The sequence below is a fragment of the Manacus vitellinus genome, unplaced genomic scaffold (genome assembly GCF_001715985.3).
Source record: "Manacus vitellinus isolate BGI_N305 unplaced genomic scaffold, ASM171598v3 scaffold_21_pilon, whole genome shotgun sequence".
Lineage (NCBI taxonomy): Eukaryota > Metazoa > Chordata > Aves > Passeriformes > Pipridae > Manacus > Manacus vitellinus.
Window position 1 is genome coordinate 13815825 of NW_021939546.1, and position 14427 is coordinate 13830251.

General features: G+C 40.6%; 1 protein-coding gene across 5 annotated transcripts in view; it reads right to left on the bottom strand.

The window, feature by feature from the left end:
* ST3GAL3 (ST3 beta-galactoside alpha-2,3-sialyltransferase 3) overlaps nt 1-14427 on the bottom strand; it is a 173529-nt gene that overhangs the window by 124816 nt on the left and 34286 nt on the right. Inside the window, exons 3-5 of one of the 5 annotated variants that reach the window (XM_018072250.1) lie at nt 9522-9569; nt 7600-7751; nt 5959-6052 (exon numbers count right to left, since the gene is read on the bottom strand). The exons of 1 other annotated variant lie outside the window; for it this stretch is intronic. In XM_018072250.1, the coding sequence (XP_017927739.1) occupies nt 5959-6052; nt 7600-7751; nt 9522-9569 (294 nt within the window). Of the gene's footprint in view, nt 1-5958; nt 6124-7599; nt 7752-9521; nt 9570-14427 lie in introns of those variants that run through there. 3 more of the 5 variants (XM_029959663.1, XM_018072252.1, XM_029959664.1) reach the window with 3 other exon arrangements.

Here is a 14427-nt window from a genome sequence, read left to right on the forward strand (position 1 = left end):
TCTATTAAGCTTTTAGAGCTCACTGGAAATACAGAAGATTGCTTTCCTCACAAGATCCCCCCAGAATTTCTGCTGCAGTAGTTTTACCGCAGAAGATCACAAGCTTTTCACATCATCACTTACCGGCAGAGCAGGAAAGCCTAAACCAAAGTTCCTGAGACAAAACCATCTCACCAGATAGGTCAATGTAAACTGTGCCAATGGTTTCAATCCCATTAAGATTTAATTCCTGAGGGAAGTGTTATATTTGACATAACTCAGGTAACAGAAGCTGCAGAACACGTGTGCACTCGATATTGGCACATACTGTCTGTTCTCTGCCAGCACCCGGGTGCCACCCACCATCCCTGCTGTACTTGACGTTAGAAATGCACCTGTGCCTCTCTCCTCCACCTTCCATGTGCTGACAGTCTTGTTTCCCTCATGTGCTGCTTTTGTCATAACTTCCTCCCACCTCATTCCTCCCACAAGAAATTACGTCTTGTCCAACCTTACCTCCTCCACATGTAGGATTGTGCATAGGAAGGTATCCATTCCAGAAAAAGAAATATGCCTTCAATTTTTATTAACCCTCCTGACTCCCAAAAACAACATCCATAGTGAGCCAACAGCAAAAGAGATTTTTTTTTTGTATCATTATTTTTTTAAAAGCATCTACAGCCACTGACCCACCTGCCATCAGTCTTATCTCATTCAAGCCAACATTCCCTTCTTCCCAACAGGAAATACAAAAAGAGGAAATGCAATAAGAGATTATATCACCTCATAACTACAACAACATCCTGGGCTTTCTACTAACTCAGCACTTCATGAGCTTTGCAACCAAAGCACCAGAACACACATCCATGCTGAAGTCTAAGCACCACAGATGACAGAGTCCATTGCAATGTTTCACAAGATTTACCTTTTGTTTCTCACATGAGTTTTACCTTCCCTAGGTTTAAAGTTTTGACGTTCTCTGATTGTTACTGACAGAGGGATAAAGTAATCTTATAAAATTATATGTCAACTACCTTGCAATGGATACTTTCCAAGAGATGTATGAACTACAACAAAACAAAATAACACTTCCAGTTTCAAGCCAGAAGCACAGATGTGTTCCTGCTTTTCAGGAGGGTGTAAATTATCCTTTCAAGCTGTAACATTAAGAAGCAACTAAGCTCCTTCCTCTCACTGGCTGGTGAGACGTGCAAGCTACTGCAGGCAGAGGAATGCTGCCCTCACCACAGACCATCTCACACTCACTGACACTTTTGGAAATCAGTATTACTATTACCTTGGAAATGAATCTCTATCACATGCTGCCCCCCCAGGAAAGACACTAGGACCCTCTAAAATTACAGAGCCAAAGTTACCTTCCTTTTCAGCAAAAATCAGTCTCGTTACAGACTACTAATGTCATTTAGTTGTATCTCTACGAATACAGGGGCCAAAAGTCAGCTCTCATTCTGGCTGTAAGCGGCCTGGATTCACAAAAGACAGATAAAGCCCCAAATATCTGGAGAAAGCCAAACACATATAGCCCAGCTGCAGGCAAGGCAATACTTGTCTGGAGTTATGTATTTAAATTAAAACAAGATGAAACACAGACCCACTAAACTGAAGTACAGCTGAATCTAAAACACAGTTTGGTCAGGGTGTGATGGTGACAGGAGAGGGACCGAGCACATAACTCAAAGCTTGAGGAAGGGGCAGTCCCACTCCTACCCTTTCCTCCCTTGAAAACAGAGGTGGCAAGAGCCTGCCTTGGCACTCACGTCACCTCTCTGTTCTCTAACCTATAGGTTGCTTTCTCCTCCCAGCACCTTAGTTTAAAGCCTTTACTCACCAAGTTAATCGCTTGATACACAAAAACATTTCCCCTCTTTTTCACACAGTGGGACAAAGAAGAGTTGGAATATTAGACAAAACAGCACAAAACAGTTAGAGAGGACAAGGTAAAAATACTCCAGCATCTCCACCAAAAACTAGCTTGGGCCAGCTGACTGTGCTAACTGTGGTTTGATGTTGGCCTCCACCATCATCATCATAATGACACTCCCTCATGCTCCCACCATGAGGGGGTCTCTGCACTGAAGGACAATGTAGAGCCACCGAGAGTTACACTTCTGGAGAACTCCCTTCAGATCTAACCATGCTGGTAGGTCTGATCCAGCCAAGGCCACGTCTGACCCATCGATTTCCAGACAAGACACCTATATGTGGCTGTGTGGCAAAGGATTTATTTTTAATGCAAAAAATGAGTAAAGGCAATAAAGGACTTAGTTCACATCTACTGGAAGAGCATCATGGAAGAATCTGACAGAGGCTTTATGTTATCAGCCCACAAAAGGCTGAAAGGTTCATGAGAAATAAAAGCAACATTATTAAAAGAGCACAATGCAATCTAAGGACCACACTCACCTGGGCTAGGAAGCTACAGATTTCAGTTGACAGTGTGGTCCAGCAGTGTACAGAAGGACAGAAATGAGTGAACACGGGAAATGAAGCTTCATCATGCCCCATAAGAACAAGAGGTCATCTAAGGTCAGCAACAAAATGCATTTCTACATTTCCGGGAAGGTCAGAATCGAATAAGAATCTGACAACTGAAAACAACTTCATAATGAAGCATGTAATTGTGATTATATGAACAGAAGAACAGCCAAGTATAGCAATTTCTAAAAATGATGCAAATCCTGTGCCCAATTCAATGCTGGCATTAGCATGGGAATTTCTCCCAAGTATCCAACAGAAATCCAACTACCAGGCCAGTGAGAAATGCATTGTCTAATGTCTGTAAACTCCATGCAGACCACCCAGGAAGCCATAAAGCACTGTGTACAGTATCTATCAAGTTTTCAAATTGCCTTTTGCATCTGTAGTCAATATAGCTACACAGAAGAAAAATGGATAAAATTTTCCCCTTATGCTACTAATCTGAAATCAACAATGCAGGAATTAACGTGGCTCACTGGTTTTATCTTTTCAAACTACATATAACCAATTTCACTGATGACTTGAAACTATTCCTCTTAGCAGACAGCTACATAGAACAGCACAAATAACTTTGTCCACAGAAATAGAAAACTAATTATTTTTTATAAAGACAGGCTATATGCAGTTCTAGTTCTGTGTTTAACTGGTAACTGCAAGTACAGGAGGGAAGGCAGAAAGGTTCAATTTTAGCGATTTTATTCAAAATGTTTGTGTTTGTCAAAGAAATCAGTATGATTTTCAAGAGACAGAAGTCCTACCAAGAAAAGCTCAGACCACCCTGATACACTTCATCCTGTCCAGTGCAGTTTGGTCTCTGCAGAACTGAGGCTCCAAGTGGACTGAGCCTTGGCCACTGTCCACATCTGTGGCAAAGGTCACAGGTAAAATTATTTACTCTGCAATGAAAAAAGGTCAAACGCATCACATTCACCTTGGTCTGACAAAACACATATGGACAGTTACAAAAGTTCAGCTGATGTAAAGCAATTCTGCCAGAACTCAAGAGACAAGAAAGAATTAATGAAAAAAAGTTCATGTTAAATGGATCAACTGAAAAGGACAAAAGAAACCTTTTATTCCAGGGTTAAAAAAATACCACTCAGGATTACTGAGGAACAATCACAGTACTGGATAAACAAAGACTTAATGTTGCATCCTTTCCTAAGGATTTTCACTTTAACCCCGTCAGTGATGGAATTTACTGATGGAAGCATTATCTTCTGAGGCTACTTAAATAACTGGGGAATAAAAAAAAGAGTGAAAAGCCAAGTCCATAAGTAGCAAAGCTGAGGCCACCTGGGCTCCTCAACACAGTCCTGCACAGACTATATGCATGTCTGTGTTCCAGTTTCCTTCTCACCCCCATTTACTCTTTTGCATACACACTTCACAACCTTTTTCCCCAGGTTTGTCCAAGTGACATCAAGGAGAACACCAAGAAAATGGGCAAGACAAAGCCCAGTCCTTCATGCCTTTCCCTGCTCCATAAAAATACATAAAAGCAGCAGAACTGATACCCGTAAAGCTCAGTGCTTGGCCCTTGCTGCCCAGCAACAGAAGTGTACCTCACCAATCTATGCCTGTGTAGAACCATCTCCACATTTGACATTTCCACCATGTGTGAAAAAAAATTAATTCTTCAAAAACTTTAATGTAGCTTCACTTAGGTTTCCTTTTTTTTTTTTTTTTCTTTCCTGGGGAGCAAAAGGGTCTGCTAAACTACTCTTTCAGCAAAACTTGAAACTCCACATCTATTCTCTATATTCACGGACTGTGCAAACTGTCTAAAGATGTCAATCCTGCTGCACCAAGCTCAATATTCATTTTCCAAGTACTGCACCTGCTGAAAACAGCCATATTTAGTGGAAATCGATACACCAAGCACTATCAGCACAACTGAAACACAAACCTGTGAGTTCAAAGCGGGATGGGAAGAAATGTGTCTTCAGTCACAAAGCCCTGCATGCCCTGGTGACACCTAAATGTTTCTGATTCAGCAGCAAAAGGAAGTAATTTCTACCTCTACACCTTCAGGGTGGTTTGGTTTGGTTTTTCCCCCCTGTAATTCCTGACTGGGGCCTCCAAAGTCACCTGACCCAGCCTTTACAGCCTGAGGAAAGCAACACACCAGAGGGGTCTCCTCCATTAGACACTGCAACTACACTGTTCATCCCCCAGGCACAGAAAGGACAAGTAAGCAGTCACTTGCTGGTAGTGCTGGATGGGTCATCCATCAGGAAGGTCTTCTGCCTGCTTGTCTTACCTCCAACATAGGCACAGTAAACCAAAGAAGAGGTCATTCTGGGATATTACATTTTAAAAGGCTCTGGTTACCTTAACATGGAGTATATATCTCCTTACAACTGGTTTTCCTAATAAAACTGTAGCAACCTCCAAAGGTAGCAAAGCAACTGACTGCTTTAAGCTGAATTTCGGAAAGATTCCAATAAGATGAAACATTTCCTCCTATGAACTGCATATGCCCTTTTGCTTTTCCCAGAGAGTCATCTGTTTCAAGCCAGACTGCAACCTTTGCTAAGCATTAGTTTCATTTACTACCATGAATCCACTTGGCCCATGGAGTTAATGCTGCCCTACTGAGTCTTCCAACATATTCTTTATTCCATAAATTGTATCGTATTACCTAATAAAAGTCAAGAACAATATTAACAAAGCAATAATCCATACTGGCTTTTAGTGACTTACAGGATGTACTGACTTGAGGCAGAGAAGATGCCACATGAGAGAGAAAAATCGCATTGAAATACTTTTAATTTGACGTATTCTTAAAGCTGCTTCTTGGCATTTGCACCTCAGCTCATTCACAGCTGTATTTTCAATTGGTGGAACACAGCACTAATAAGAAGACAGATGATACTGAACATGCTGGCAAAGCCACATAAGGACTGTGCAACTGCTTCATGACAGTCACTGGCAAAGATTCAAGCAGCTCCCACAGTCTACAGCTCAAAGAAATAAAGAATGAAGCAGAACTTCATTAATCAAAAACGAAAGGGGAAAAGGATTTTTGCAGAATAGAGCCACTAAAACCAGCAGAGAAAATATGTAATATTTCCCATTTATTTTCTGCTTTACAGGAATGCAGAAAAATGCAGCAGAGTAAGTTCATCTCTCCTTTTCCATCATTACCACATGTAATTACTGTAATAAAGACAGTTAGAAATGCAATTTAGGGGGAAAAAAACCCAACACATTAGAACCACATCAGCTCCAAACTCAAATTTAAGTTGCTTTTCTCAAATCAAGAACACTGACCTCACAACTCCTGCTAATTAACATAACATCTAAATTAATTTCCACTAACCTGGAAATCTGGGAAATATCAGAGTTTGAGATTGTAGCCATCTGTACTATCAGAGTCACACTGAGAAAGCAAATGAACAGTGAGGAATCTTCTGCAAGTCACCAACGTTTTTTCTCTTATACTAGTAATCTATTACTATTCTACCAATTTGATACCTCGTGGTTTCAGTTGTATTTCTATTCCTGGCCTCCATCCATACCACTCTCCATCCAAAAATGTAGGCAAGCAGTCACCAAATTCACTCTGGAGCTGCACTCGGGAGGACAGACACAGGGTTATTCTCATCCTTCACAAAATGGTTATCTGAGCATCTTCAGCAGCTGAACAAAACAGAGAAAGTTTCCTTCATAGTTCTCACAGTTTCTCCTAAAATAGTTAAGGACTTTGACATAAGCAATCACTAGCAGCAAACTCCTAAATAAGCACAGATTTAAATTTTCAGATGATTACTCCACCATCATTGTGAACTCAGCATCTGGAAACGTGGGCTTTCACAAGCACATGAGCTGCAGCAGATATGCTACTCTAAACCAAAGTGTAAAGATCTATCTTCTTTGCATAAATCAAATCAAACTTTTGATAAGGGTTAATAATTAAATCGAATAGAAAAAAAGCAATAACAACAGAAAAGTTAATGTATTTGAACAATTTGAACAAGACCTAGATCACACTTGGCAGCTTGTGATGATAGAACTAGCATCTTTTAAGCCTGCAGTGAGAACATCTGCTTTGAACCAGTGGTCAGTACTGCAATCAAACATGTCTAACAACAGCATAAGCCTACAGCTGTAAGGTATTCAGAACCTCAGTATTTCCAGCAAGCACAGTAGCATATGGGAAAGTTGCACATTCAATGCACTCCTACCCTGTGAGGCTTAGAGAAGAAAAATGTAACTTGCTCTCAGACACAGGAGGTAGGAACAAAGTCTTGAACAAAAATAGCAGGGATATAAATCTGACTTTCAAGGTCCAAAGTTTGATTTGGTAGCAACAAAATAAAACAAAGCAACGAGAGAGGGAAGAAAAAATAAAAGTAGCACTAGCTGTCTATGGCAAGTGAATGAAATCTAGGTCTCCTCAAACACCGTGTGTCCTGATTAATGTTTTCCCAAGTTCAGAGCATGACACCCTCCTTTCTGGTATCAGCTGAAACACTGGCCTAGACATCACAAGAAACACTTATCTCTGCTGCTCAAACTTTATCTTTCAAGGGAACGGACAGCCGTGAAGAGAATCACAAAAACATCTGGACTTGTGAAGGCTGGACCACGGCATGAACCTCACGGTTCAGCCTCACTCCAAGCACATTTGGCTCGCACGTCCTCTACTCTAATCATCTCCTATGAAGCAGGACATTAAGACTCCATAGCCAAATGAATTTCTGAGCACTCGGTTCAGAAAGTTTATGCAGAACAACCCAGAGAGTGTCATTAATCTGAGTTGCATAAGGACAGATTTTCAGCATCCCTGAAAACTGAGATTTGCATGTGGGACAAAGTTAAGGGGAAAGCCAAGACAAGGACAAACAGTCAATTCAAATAAGATACAGAAGCTGCAACAAAACATTGCCCTTCACATGGTATGATTAGCAAGTACCAAAGAGCAATTCTAAGAAGCTGTTTAATATGCAAATATAAGTCAATGAGTACCAGTTTTAAGCAGCATGAAGTCTTAACAGGGAGACTATTATTCTCAGCTGTTTAATTTTGACTAATAAAGAAAAAGGTATACGTAATTTTATGTTTCAAAGTATGCAATCTTAGTCCCTTCTTACCCCAACCTGAAACATCACCTACTGGGAATGGCTGGGCCTGGAGCTGCCATTGTTTCTGTGGGTTCTTTCTGGGCTCTGTCTTTTCCTGGGTCTGCAGCAAGGTGAGATGGGCTGGACAGCGGAAGCACAATAGCCACAGTTTTTCTCTCTCTCCTTCCTGTTCAACAAGGAAAGCTATCCCTCAGTTGGACAGACATCACACATCTTGACATCTTATTAACACATATCAGTTCAGAGCAAAGTGAAGTTTGCACCACAGAGAATGCGAAGTACTAAACATGAAAGCAATAAACATACAGCTCTCCTGGAAATTTCTGAGCCCCCCTTTTCAAATATATGAGTTTTCTTCATATTCCTTCAATGACTAAATTCAGTCTTGTTGCAAAGGGTTTGCAAAAGATCGTGTCTTACTGTCTTAAATCCTAACCAATCCAAGCTTGAGCTGCAAAATGCAAGCAGAACAAAGATCAGTGCTTTTAAAACCCACCAAGATAGTCCAGTGGCTTATCTCCCACCCTCCATATTAACAGAAATCCAAAAGACACAGAGCAGTTGAACTATTTTTCATAACTAAATTTACTTTCCTATTGGTAGTATCATAACACAGCATTTATGGTTAACTCCATAGATGTCCTTCCCTGAATTTTACTCACAGATTTTGTACCTCACACCTATGCAACTTCCTCCCTACTTTTTCAGACTAAAGAAACCATCACCCAATACAGAAGGAAGCAGGCAACAACACACTTCAGCTATAACGTATTAATTAGTAAAAGAGAATTAATAGAGGGTGTCTTCCTGCCATAAACACAACATATCCACTTGGCACTCTAGAGATACTCCCACATCAGACCATGCACCCAGAATAGATCTATTTCCAGATATAGGTTTTAAAGAAGATACGGGGAGAGTAGAAAACATTTGGGGTGTTTTAAAACAAAGTTAGTTCCAGTAGCTCTGGGGTTAGTAAATCAGAAATGTGTTCAAGCTTTGCTGTTAGTGTCAGGCAGTAGGCTCTCTCTCAAACTGTGCAGGCAGAAGACAGGTGCTATGTTGGAAGGCAGCATGTTTCCCCTATCAATCTAGGAGGAAAGGCTGGCAAGCAAGATAAAATAAAAAATGATCCAAGGGAAGGTTTTGTCTTTTCTGCAAGACGGTAAATACCCCCATCTTTTAAGTGTTTAGGGGTTTTACATTAAAAGAGCAATTCTTAGGCTTTCCCTTGCCCTTCATATATCATTATACATACGCTGTAAACTGAATTTCATTAAGTATCATGCTCACTGTGGTGTGCCTTGGCTGCAGCTTGTGCATTGCACACAGCCCAATGGATAGTTACTGATTTAATGAAGTGGCCCCAACACAAAAGAATTTCTGATTTCTGGTTCACTTTAACTGAAGGTCAGGCTCAGGTTCCAAAGGAAATTAGATTGGGAAGGATTTGCCCTGGGGTTTGAAAATGCTGGTCAATCTCCACCCAAAAAAAAGAAGTTTCTTGCCCTATTTTTTTTTTTTTTTTAGTTACGACTCTTTCACCTTCTCGTTCCTGGAAGCATTCCTGATGTCTTTCCCCAAATAACTCGAATGTTTGTTTAGCTGAGAAGAAACTCTCCTTGTAGCATGGGACAGTTTTTCTTCAGCTGGTGGGTGACATCATCTTAATGCCTTTAGACATGAGAAGAGAAGCACAAACTGCATCACCAACCTGTCCAGGTCACCTGCCTCGCTGGGGAACGGACGGAGTCCTGCATGTTAATCCTTGTGTCACACTACAACTGAACACTTCCACTATACTTAGGAAAGGACCTATTTACCCACTTTGGCTAGATGGTTGATTCCTACAAAACTCTGACTCAGTGGCCTGCCTCCCAACATGGCTACCATGTCCAGTTAAGTAGAAGCCTTGTCATGAGGTGGGAGATAGAGAAGAACACAATGTTGTACCTGAGCCTATTGTATGTCCAACGGAGTCAAAGGAAAGAACCACTGAATCTGTAACACAAGAGTACAAGTTCATTTTCCCCTTTTTTTTTCAGCACCATTTCCTGCTGTAACATTTTTTTTGTTATTTTGCTTAAGTAATGCCTCGTGCTCCCTTCTGCCAGGAAGCAGAACAACTTCTTCAGCAACCAGACAAAACAAGAGGAATCTAGCAAAGGCAGAACAACGGAGTATGCAGTGTCATTACCCAGTGGAGTAGCTACAATTCATTGAAAATAATTTCATTTTATGACTAATAAGCTTGGTTGACCCTACCAAAACTGAATCGTAACATGCTTTGACTGATGGACTAGAGAGTTTTTTCTTATCAAATGTATTACCAATGTTTTGTCCCCACTTAGGGGCCTTGCCTGTTATGATCAATTCTTCCCTGACACTGTTTGCTAAGACAAGCCCTTTGCACTTTTCACCATGATTCCCACATCTTTACTCACACTAGTGGTTCCCCAACTCAATGCATTTCAATTCATCAGTAACCTTCACCTTTTTCCTTTATGCAGCACATGTGCCTCAGCATCAAGAAAATATAACCTCTCTACTCAATACCCTTTTATCCCCATCTGGGGATCACAGCAGTTCTTTATCCATGACTGCAATGACAACTCTTGCTCACCAGCTAACATCCAATACTTTTTGTCACTGTTTTATATGATGGGGCACCCTTTTTGTCAATTGTGGTTTAAAGTTCCTAGTTTTTATATATGCAACAACATTTGGCCACACAGAATACCTTACTGCCTGCTTGCACTTAGCTCACCTCATGGTCCAAACCCCTACAGCAGTCACTCATTTTCATCATATACCACCCTTCCAGCCTGGAATCTTTGCAAAATTATTGGTAATAATTTGATGTTCTGTTCCAAGTGGAGCTGCAATATGGTATTATGCTCAACAGCATGGGTTTTTCCTCAGCTTTATGCTTACTTAAGACAAGCTAACACTTACTTTGGTAGTAAGCCTCATGGTTTGCCATCTATTTTCATGCCAATCCTAACTGAAGGAGCAAGCCTACCAAATTCTACTCCACTACCAGTGGAGCAGAATTGGGTCCAGAACTTAAGAGACAACTTGTGAATGAGTAAAACACAAAAAATAACAGACCACCACGACAGGATCAATAATTTTATGGAAAGAGAAGCTTTATATTGACACAGCAACAGCAGAACTGCCTTTCAGTTTTGGCTAAATTAACAGATCGAATCCTTGAACGTTTCTCTTTGTAACTTAGGTTTCAGATGTGCTCAGCTGATCACACATCATTTGCAGCACCACAAATGCTGCCAAGGTGCAAGCCCTCAGTGCAAGGCAAAAAGCCCAAGCAGACTTAGCCTGCTGCAAAGAGTTTAAGCTCCTGCTGCATCCCCCCAAATTTGGGCAGGCGACAATCACAGTGACACAGTTACTGTGTAACAGCTGACAATACCTCGACACAGGACCGAGCCCTTGGCTTCTCTACACCGTACATCATCCTCGTGCTTATTTTCCAACTCTTAAAAATTCAATATGAAAGTGCTAATTTTCAAAATAAACACAGTAAGACTGTTAACTGGGTTTAAAACGATTTAAAAAAAGAAGGTCTATGCTGTCTCAATTCCAACGGTATGGTAGTAACACTAAAAAAAGAAGATATCACTAGTCTCAAAACTTACTCCAGTAAAAACAAAAATCCATCTGGACTTAACAACTGTATTTCCTCTTTTGGGAATAAAATTCAGACATCATTATATTATTCTAAATAGCAAGGAGTTTAATTCATTTTAACTGCATTAACTTCATCTGCCATCAATTCTAAAGTATCTCTGTGGGGTTTTACTTTTAAAAAACTGTTGAGATTTTTATCATCATGAAGTATTGCTTTGTAGTTAATGCCAAATTTAAATGTTGTTAATTTTCCTACAGTATCTTTTGCATTCAAACACTGCACATGAAATATTAGGACTTATCTAAGAATGGCTGAAAAGCACTGCAAGAACCAAATTAATACCATTATTGCAGCCCACAAAAATAGTATAATATTTCATTCCTTTAACTAAGAATGTTATCTTCCTCATATAAAAAAATTAATTTACAAGCAAAGTAAGCTCCCTTTTCCAAGCCAGTCCTCCATGCAACTACTAGTTTCACAGTTTCCACATCAAATTCACTGTGAATAACCTCTATTAGAGTCAACTCCCCCTCGACCTGCACAAGTAATTGCACAAATCATAGATCTTTATTAAAACACTGTGTTTATTTCTGGCACTAGCACTTCAAAAGGGAAGATACTATAAACTTGAAAAAAGCTGAGAAGATAATCATGTGTCACCTTTCTTCTACCCAGACAGCTATTCACATTCAACCAAATTCAGAACAACAGGTTATTTCTGTCAGAATTTGATGGAAATAAGCTCTTCTTTGAGGCAAGCCAGATTTATTGCAAATACACCAAGTCCTGCTTTCACAAACATAAGAAGAAATGTTTCTTTGCTTCTAGCTTCAAATCTCTTCCAGTCATCAGTTCAAAATCCTCCAGACTTTCTAGACTTCTTTTTGCTGAGACAAAGTGGCTGCTCAGTCTGTGCCCAGTGCCTTTCCCCAAGCCCTGAGTCTGCTCTACCTTTCAAAGGCAATCCTCAAAGGTTTTATCTTTCAAAACTTATTAAGGTACAACGTAAAACATACCCACTTACACAGGCCCTTGGTTTAGGTGCCAAGAGGTGTTCATGTCTGAAGGAGCAGTCCCCAACCTCTCAGCTACCTACTTCCACAAAGCAGCTTAGATGTTTTTTATCCTGCTCTAACTGAAGGGCAGCCTTTATGCCCAAATCATGGAATATGGCACACAGTGACTTGCCAATATGTACAGCTTCAGGCTGCACACACCACAGTGCCAGCCTTTTACACCTTGTTTTTATGTTAACTACAATCTTTATTCCAGTGACTACAGCAGTTCTAAAAAGAAAATAAGGAAACCCCAAGATACAGCACAATACAAATGTAAATCTGGATCTTATTCAATCCATCAGAAGAAGTGAAGACAGCATAAACACTCACTTATTTAGAAGGCTCTCAGTGCCAGGAATAATGATGGCTGAGATCTCACGAGCCAGACTGCAAAGTTGCTTTGGGTCACTTTGTGTCAACTTTAGGTTAAAGCTGCATTGGGACCTATGCTCTGGGTCACTTCCCCTCACCTCCCACCATCCAGACAGAGCATCACAAATCAACACATGAATCTGCTCCATCATCCCCCAAAAACCAGTGCTGTGCAGGGCGACCCAAATGCACTGCATCACAGCCCCTTTGGAGTGTGGAGGAGTGTTGCCCAGGTCCCTGCTTACAGAGCAGCTTGACTGCTCTGGAACAAACACAAGGGTCCCATTTCATCCAGGAACCAGGAGCTCCAACACAGACTGTGCAGAGACCCAATGCTGCTCCGGGAACGAATTTAAACTCAGTTCCAACAATGCTCCATGCTGGACACAGAGCTGAATGTGCCTTTGAAGGAACACAACCGGATTTTCAGACTCCTCTCCTGAAGTCAAAAAAACCCCCCAACCTGCAAATCTCAGGTGACTACATTTGCTCCTGCACTTACACCACAGCCCAGCTAAGTCATCCAGGTATGTGAACTGATTGTATTTCAAGGCAAGGGATGCACTTCAAGTGTTGCTGACCCCTTATCTCCTGACACACACCCCCACTTTTCATTCCAGTGTCCCCCATTTTAGGTCCTTCCTCCTGTTTGTTTTGTTAACCATGAGCTTTCTCAGGGCCCAGTTAAATCTGCACCACACTCCCCCATCCCCAAGACAGGCAAATTACATTACTCATCTTGCTGCATATATTGTGCACCTGAGCTCTAGGCATTTCTGGCCACCAAACAGCTCTTTAACTGCTACTCCTTACTGATTGCCATATCTTTTCCACCTCTTTGGTTTCCAAACAGAAAAATAAACAAAGATTTGGGTCTTCATAAATGAGTGATGATCCTGACCAGTAAACTGTTTCGTACTCCAGGAGGGAAAGATGCACAGCACAGGATAAACATTTTACATATGGGTACTGCACCAGAGATGTGTGAAAACAGCTCTTAAATTCAGTTGTGTTAAGTTCCTAAAATCATAAAAAAGCAAATACACAGACCCACTTCCAATACAAATACTGTTCTTATTTTGATTTCATCGTTGATGAAAATGCAGTATACAAACTGAAAACAGTGGCAACACAGAATGAGAACAGCAAACATAATCCACATTTAAACAAGAACTGTATATAAACTGCATGTTTACCTAAGTGCTGTTTCAGAATTTCAGTTAAGACTTTTATAGTAAGTCCCTCTGAGAAGCCACTAACTTTTTATTGCTTTTTACAGATTCCCCCTGCAAGGATTTGTAGATATTTGTCTTATCCTATTGGAAACCAAAGAAGCTGAACCAATAACTTCTTTCATCCTTTTTTTTTCCTTAAAAAAAAAAAAAAAGGCAAGCAAAACCAGATTTCAGCAATAAAGTAACTTCCCCAGGAAAAAAAAAAAAAAACATGATTGTGTGCTGCTTTGGAAGTGGTCCTGAGAAACCACAAACCATCAGTCCCATAGGAGTTATAAGAGTTTAATAATAAAGGCTTAACACAGCCTCAATACCACATACCATTACAGCAATACACTCCACAGGCCAAGCCAAACAGGGAATATGAGAATCTATCACAACATAAGGCTGTAATTTGGCACATCCTCATTCAGACGCTCAAGCTCTGAGGTCTGCACTGCTTTCCATGCATAATCCATGTAAGCTTCTCATTCCATACCCCCGCTCTCCAGATACTCCTACGGACTCCTACAGAACTGCAACCTGTATTTAATAACATT